This window comes from Gavialis gangeticus, unplaced genomic scaffold (genome assembly GCF_001723915.1).
Source record: "Gavialis gangeticus isolate Ggan-Ray unplaced genomic scaffold, GavGan_comp1, whole genome shotgun sequence".
In the NCBI taxonomy this organism is placed as follows: domain Eukaryota; kingdom Metazoa; phylum Chordata; order Crocodylia; family Gavialidae; genus Gavialis; species Gavialis gangeticus.
Genome location: NW_017729024.1, coordinates 153,050,306 through 153,058,137, shown reverse-complemented (window position 1 = coordinate 153,058,137; position 7,832 = coordinate 153,050,306). Strand labels below are relative to the sequence as shown.

At 38.7% G+C, this 7,832-nt stretch overlaps 2 protein-coding genes and 1 long non-coding RNA gene across 3 annotated transcripts in view; 2 read left to right on the top strand and 1 right to left on the bottom strand.

The window, feature by feature from the left end:
- LOC109297856 overlaps positions 1-359 on the top strand; it is a 5,486-nt gene extending 5,127 nt beyond the window's left edge. The window contains exon 2 of the long non-coding RNA XR_002097444.1: positions 29-359. This is a non-coding gene — a long non-coding RNA (uncharacterized LOC109297856). The remainder of the gene's footprint in view (positions 1-28) is intronic.
- Positions 1-2,003, top strand: part of CCDC152 (coiled-coil domain containing 152) — a 31,112-nt gene extending 29,109 nt beyond the window's left edge. Inside the window, exons 6-7 of the mRNA XM_019518268.1 lie at positions 752-838; positions 1,100-2,003. Of these exons, the coding sequence (XP_019373813.1) occupies positions 752-838; positions 1,100-1,222 (210 nt within the window). The 3' untranslated portion in view covers positions 1,223-2,003. The remainder of the gene's footprint in view (positions 1-751; positions 839-1,099) is intronic.
- SELENOP (selenoprotein P) overlaps positions 1,342-7,832 on the bottom strand; it is a 15,100-nt gene continuing 8,609 nt past the window's right edge. The window contains 3 exon segments of the mRNA XM_019517912.1: positions 1,342-3,193; positions 5,351-5,468; positions 6,066-6,278. Of these exon segments, the coding sequence (XP_019373457.1) occupies positions 2,777-3,193; positions 5,351-5,468; positions 6,066-6,278 (748 nt within the window). The 3' untranslated portion in view covers positions 1,342-2,776.

Below are 7,832 nucleotides of genomic sequence, written 5' to 3'. Positions count from 1 at the left end.
AAGGAGAATAAAAAGTATTACAATATAGTCTGTTCTTATTTTTGTGATAGAATTGGTTTAAATACAGCTGTTATCCTTGTGAAAACATAGCCACATGTAACTGGAAGGATGGATAAATAATTTGGTTTTGTTCTTTTTACTTTTTGGGTTTCACACAGTGCTCAGAAGAGATCTTCATGTAAACCTCGAGAGCCTGGTGCTCTTATGCTGTAATTTACAATGTGCTACCAAACACTTAAGTGGAGGTCTACACATATATTGTAAGCCTCAGGGCCAGAGATGTATTACACAGTTGAGGTTGCAAAGCCACTCCATTGCTGCCAAATAAACAAATCAGAGTTCAAATCCTCCATGTGTTAAAAAAAAGAAAAAGCACAACTCTCAGGACTGGCCTCTCCTCAGCAGTAGTGCACAGGTAGAAAATGTGGTTCATGTAGCTCTCAAGTCCTAAGCTAGATAACAGCACCCAATGTCTACACCAAGGGAATCTTCCACTAGCTGGTAAGCTGGCATTATGGTCCTTTTGAACCATCAGGACCCAGGAAGTGGGGCAGTATTTTTCAAGCTAACATTTAAAAATGAAGTTGTTTCATTACCTCCAGATTAAGTAGTAGCAATGCCCATGGGTCACGCTGCCAGTTATATTTAAAGGTACAAATACATGCAGAACAGTGAGAATTATACCAATGTAAGTAAAGACATTAAGTTTCATCTGTTGGGCTTTTAACTTTTTTTTTCCTGTTTATTTTAGTTCAATGCCAAATTAGCAAGGGTTCAGAATAAAGCAACAAAATCGTTTCCAGATACAACTGCCTTACCTCAAAATATCTACAGAAGGGTACGTGTTTAAGCAATACTGCTACTTGTATAGAATATCTAGTGGGTATTTGTGGATGATATACAGTGCTTCAAAGTGCAGCTGTGCTTTGAAAAGGATTTTGTAAAATTATCCTTGTAAAATACAACTGATATTGTAAAAAAATCTTAATATTGCAGTTAAAAATGTCCCAATGCCAACAGAATATTGTGTTATATGCTGATTCTGTATTTCAGTTCCAATTTGTGTGAAACAAAGAAATATTTGTTTGCACTTTTGTAGAAGCTACAACATCTCCAGGAAGAAAAAAACAAGGAAATTGAAATTCTCCGTAACACCATTCGAGACTTGGAGCAACGGCTCAGCAGAAGCCCGGATTTCCACCTCAAACGGAGCCGGTTTTGAGAGCTTTGAACATGTATTGCAGAAATCCTTTCCTGACTTAATGCAACTGAAAAATATAAGTGCAATATCTTGAGCCATGCACTTAGAAAGTAAAATCAGAATATACGACACAACTGGAATGTCATCTACTTTTTATTGAAAACTCCCTTTTCAAATCTTCCATACATTTACATTCAGCTTACATTCAATACTACTTTCTTGCTGATCAGCATTCGCCATAAAAGGATTCAGGTTCTGTAGGAGTTATGATTTCCCTATTAAACCGTCATTAATATGGTATGTGCTCTCAGAGCAGTTCACTTGTATTGAATATTCTTTTTTCTTTCTTTCATTAATCCCTCAACCTATACTACATTATATTCAGTTCAGATAAGTAAAGTATAAGAATGCTAACTACAAAAAGAGATGTTATACAAGTTTTATTAGTAAACTATATTAATAATCAATATTGATGGCTAAATTCCACCCTAATATTAACAGGCACAGTTCACTGTGAGTTGTGTTTACTTCTGTTAGGACCAAATTCAGCCAAAGTCTTGTTTTAGTTTCTCATCCTGCATCAAGATCTACTAGTACTACTTTGTGTGTCCATTAATTTTAATGGGAATGATGCAGAAGTCTGCTTTTTCTACATCCTGATAAAGGTTCCAGTCCCTAAACTATATCAAAGAATATCAAAACTATTACTTTTGAACAATGTAGTATTTGGCTATAACATACATTACAGTTGAACTAAAACATTGGTTTGGCAAGTTGCTTATGTGTAAGCTAATTTGTATTTAACAATGATATGATTTGATCATTTTGTCACTTCTTTCATTTAGAAAAAAAAAACTTTTGAATATTTTCCATGTTCTTTCAACATAAGTAAGAAAACATGATTAAAATGTCTTTTCTGGTCTTCTTCCATTCTTGGTTGCTAAATATCAAACAGAAGCCCCTAGGTTATAGTTTATGCTTCTGCCTTCACTCATGCATGCAGAATATTAGAAGAGAGACAAGAAAGACAAATTAACCAGACTGCAGCCAGCTTCCAAGTAGCACTGAAAAAACAAACTAAGGGTCAAATAACATTACTTTGTTTAAAAAGCCCTCTCCTGATGGTAGCTGACAGGAGCATGATTGTAGCACTCATCAAATTGCTTACAATGTTGTATTTTAATTTTACGCATTTCTTTATCCTGTCTTGGGCAGAATTTTGCAATTGTGGGAATTAAATATCTTGTATGCCTCTGATAAATTTGAAGCTATTTATTACAAGTTGTAATGTAAAGAAGTGCCTTCAAATGGAAGGGGTCTTTCCTGATTTTAAGATGTTTAGTTTGTTTTTCAGGCTCAGTTTCCAGTCTTTCCTTGTCATTGTCAGCTGTCACTAGTTTCATGCTCTCTTTCTGCTAGTGACTGTCAAGCAGCTGGGAGCAAACGTCACTGTCAAGATTCAGTGATGTTCTCTGCCAGCAGCTGGCCCTGTCACCTGCAGGTATCTGGAAGTGTTCCTCGACAGTGTCAGGTGGCTGCCTTCCCCACTTCTTCAAACAACAGATGTCGTCAGTGTCAGCATCAGCTACTAGAAGTTGATTCTGACCCTTTCAAAAAGTTTCAGGTTAGCTGATTTTTGCAACTGGCATTTCCTTTTTTTCAGAGCCTTTTACTCTGTAAAGGAATCTCAAGCACTTCTCTTTGTGGGACAGCTTCTACCCTTTCCTGGCTACCTGCCTGACCCTGTCTATTACGTCCCAGAACCCTGTTATGACGTCGATTATTCCCAGGGGAATGATGTCTTTGAGCATGAGCCTGTTGGTTCTGATCTTCTGAAAGCTGATCCTCTTCCCGATGATGGTGCCCATGTCCATGGTGTCTGTGTTGGTTTGGCTGATGGGAATGATGGTTGTGTTGTTCAGGTGTGATCTCTGCTGGGTCTTCATCAGCTGGCTTATTTATGTTATTGCAAACCTTTTCAACATCTGGTGTCTGAAAAATAAACATTAATGTGACATAATGTAAGTGCTGAGCTTTGGGTAAATGAACTTTTTAAAAAAATGTTGAAAGCCTGATTCTACATGCCAAAAAAAAGTAGGGTCTAGATTTCACTTTGGAGGAAGGGGAGGCAACTATGTTATGGTACATTACAGGACAGCTCCCAGCTTTCAAGAGATCACAGGACATTTGTACACATGATGGTAGGGCCATGTACATGTGACAAAAAGTGATGAGAAATTGTCATTTGTCTAACATAATAGTGTCACCATGTACATGTGCACAATTTTTTTTCCTGTAAAAATTTCTTTGAGTGTGGCAACTTAGACCACCTCCAATGTATTGGATTAGTTTGATTGTGGCAAATTGTTCCACTGTAGATAAAAAAAATCATGCATGTGTACATGTCACATGGGTGAGCTGGCAGCAGGAGAAAGTGGCAGGGACAGTGCACAGGATGCTCAAAGCCCAGACATGCTAGAGGTAGCTCAGGCTTGGCGGGCTTCCAGAGCCCCATGCACTGTCCCCACTGCTTTCTCTGACCACCAGCACACCCAGCCACCCTCCTGCTGCTGTTCCGTAACAGTGACAGAAACCCCTAAATTGAAAAGGTGGGTCATAATTAAAAACCCACAAATTAAAAACCCACCATTTCAATTTAGGGGAACTAAATCCCAGTCACATGTACAAGTGCTCATAGCTGCTTGGCAAAGTCTGCTTCTCTCAGGATTAACTGGACAGGGAAAAAACGAATCAAGCTGGCCCAGAGGAAGAAGTTTTCAGCACCTCATTTAAGTCTACTGTAAACACAGGAAGAAATGATCCATCTGAGGCACCATGTCTCCTGATGTCACTCTGGTGCATTGTGCATATAAGCCACCGCTGATGTCAGTCTGTCCCTTTTTGACACAATTTAGTCGTAAATAGATAGGTTAGGTAACAACTAGGTAAAGAAGGCCACATTGCTAAAGCTGTATTTAGGATTTTAGTAAAGCTAAATAGAACTACAACCCCTTCCCTCCGCTTATTTTACCTATAAAATATCATTGCAAATATTGGAAAGAGGATCAAATTTGAGAAAGAAATTAAATTCTACACTCAAGCTACTGCATCCATGCGAAACAAGCTAGTTATATATTTCCTAGATAGCAGGCTTCCTCAGTACAAAAAAAATCTCCATCACAGCTGGCACTGCTGGCACTGCAAGTCATGCTAATAAAAGAAACATACTGAGCACATCTACACAAGATGCTATATCACTGTAGCAACAAGCTATGGTGATGTAGCTTGTCACTGCACCAGTGTAGCATCGGTGGGCACTAGCTGTGATGCCACCACCATCACACAGTAGCAATGAGCTACTGCGCAGTAGTTCATTGCTACTACACAGTAGGGTCAGAAATGATCCATGCACTCCCAGAACTGTACAGTACAGGTGGGTACTGTACAGTGGGGTGCATGTGTAGACACGCCTACTGTTGAGCAAATTTCTGGCTGGGTTAGAGTCTCTACAACATTCTCCAATTCCCAAGAATCATCTGTTCCATTCAAGTTAGGTAAAATCAGAAACTCTGAGCAGCTGTGTACAATGAGCCAAGTTTTAAAAGTATTTAAGTAACCTGAAGATGCAGATGAGCATCTGGTATGATTTTTAAAGTACCTCAGCACCTCACACCCATTGAAAGCAATGTGTTAGATGCTTAGACATGGTGGAAATCCCAGCAGGTGTCATTTGGCATTTAAAACACATGTCAAGTCAGACGTTACATGCTGCCTCAGAAAGGAATGGTTCTTCCTCAGATACACTAGACCATCTCCATCTATATATCTACTGCATACGATGCAGTACTTTGCCAAAGACACATTTAAGTTAATCAATAAGAGTATTTCTCCTGGTTTCAGTGAAAGCTGGACTGGATCCTCATTGCAGAGCTGTGGTAATTCGACCTTTAGATTTCAGTCTATTTCATAGTGATTTGATCCATTCTGAAAATTGTTTCACAAATTGCCTACTAATGAAGAGCCATAAAATGCCTAGATCAGTGAAATTCAGTGTCTGAGATAAATCAGGTTAAAATATATCCTCTAAATTTCAGTCGATCTCCCCCCCTCCCCCCCACTTATAAATAAAGAATGAAATAAGGAAAATACCATATAAGAGCAATTTCCACAGTTCTGTTCACAGTAGGCAATCTTAATTGATTCTTCCACATATGGGAAACTCAGGAAGGAATAAGGCAGCCCAAGGTGATACACTAGGCGGCCACACCTGATGAAAGAAATACTTTAATCATTAAACACAAAGTGTATGAGTTTTTGTTACTGTTATTGTGGTTGTATATGGGAACCCTGGTCATGAACAGGACCCCTTGTGCTATATGCCATACAAATACACAATTAAAAATGGACTCCTGCACCAAAATGCTTGCAATTGAAAGTAGTGTCTGCATTACTTACAGACTCCTGCTTGCCATAACTATGTCTCATAGAATCAATACAGTGTTAGATGTCTCTGAAGAGCAATTCAGAGTTAAGGGGGTCTAGGATCTCTATGCAGGGCATCTCCAGATGATGCAGATAGACCAGAATTATCTGATAGTACAGGGCTATGTCCGAATTCCTGTCTCTTGAATCTGAGCCACTGGCCAGTCAGCAATACGAAGTTAATGTGATCAGAAGGAGAACAAGCAAAAGGGATCCTGGCTCTAACCAAGTGATGAGGGTCTTCTCATGGAAGAAGGGAATCCTGGTTCTGGTCCTGACTGCTAGAACTCTTTATGGAATTTAGATTAGAGAATCATTGGAGAAAATACAGAAATAACCGGAAATCTAAACCCCTCCCTGATTTCCCTTTTATTATACAAACCTGTCATATATAAGAAAATCATCTTTGTTTCCATTTAAGGTAGTCCAGACATCAGGCTGATTCTCATCCTGTTGGTAAACAACAATATGCTCGGAGACCTCCTTTCTCAGCAAGTGAATTTTCTCTTGGGAAGTGATTCCTTGGTGATTGACCACTACATATGAAATGTTGACAAGCCCATCGTTCTCTAACTTCACACGCAAGTCTTCCAAGCTAATGAAGGGTTATAGGAGAAAGATTGTTAACCAGGTAAGAATCACCTTGATCTTTTTCTTGGGAAAAAGATGTTATGTTTTTAAATGTATATTTGCATGCTGGGATGAGTGATTTTCCTTTCTCATGCTTCTGGCTTACGTAATCATAGCTACTATGAAAACCACTGTAATAGCTGGAAATGGGATACTCCTGCTATTGGCTCAACAGAATAGCTGCACTGCTTGTGCAGGTTTGTGTTGTCCACTATTAATGGACAACTCAAGCACCAGCATATGAGAAAACTCTTGCCTCTAAAATTAGCAAGACAAGGGTTGGTTCTTTGTCATGTGGTGATGGATCATTTTTTCAATTTAAACAGATTCCTTTAACACATTTGCTCTATAAACTGAATAGATTAAGTTCTTTATTACTGTAAAACCTTGAAATCCTCTGGTCCATTATAAAATTTTGGTTTGCCTATTCCTTGTAAGTCCATGACAAAACTTGCTTGGACTTCAGTGGAGCCAAAATGTTAGCTTTAGTTGTTCAAATTTTATTTTAGAGAAAAAATACTAAACCTGTTTTTAATCTAAGGTGACAGCCCACTGGGGAAACAAGTCAAGTTGTGAAACCTGCACTGTCACTTTTTGAGCCAAAGTGATTTCATAAGTGTAATATGAATTGCTGCTTCATCTTGCTCAAAACCAGTTTGTTTATTACTGCTACTATTATTCTTTGGCTTACCTGAATTGTAATAATGCTTAGAATGCTACATTGTGCTAGGCAGTGAATAAATATATAACAAGGAGATGGCTCCCTATAAGCCTTGGCTTAGCTCTAGGAAATGGACCCTTTACTCAGATGGGGAAAATGACATTAAACTACCAGCTTTGAGTTGTCTTTTTCCACTCAGATCTTGAATAAGCAAAATTAGTATTCAAGATCTGTTATGAGGTGAAAAACTGGTGAAATGTATAATGATATGTGTTAAATGGTCCTATATATGTGGAAGAAATAGCTGCAGTTTTAAAGGGATAGTGAACCTCAAGCCAGTCCTATATTTTCTCTTTTTTCAACTCAAGAAAACAGTCTGTGTGTTCAGCTGTTAACATAAGCTTTGGCACTGTTTGTACATGATCCTGATTTCCAACAATGAAGGGCATAAGGTGCAAGGCTGTAGAGACTCCTCCTCATTGTCTGCAGCTTCAGTTAGCTGATTCGAAGGACATTCCTGTGAATGGAGGAATGTGTCCATGCATTTCAAATGAAATGTATATAGCTGAACTTTATGGCTAGGATATGTCAGGAGATTAATGGAACAGGCTCCTTTGAAACCCTTCCTCCTAAAACTCAACACAGGCTTCATTCTGCTTTCACACTGCTCTCTCTTTCCTGTTGCCTGCACAGGGACAGCCAGAAAAGTAGCAAAGTGAAGAATATCCAAGTGAGGTGTAAATCAATGGGCAGAAATCAAGCTTGCTAACCACTGCAAGTGGACAGTCCCATCAGGGAATAAGATGGCATTAGTTCATTGTAGCTTAATCTTCCTTTAAGGATGTAGTTGATTTGCTT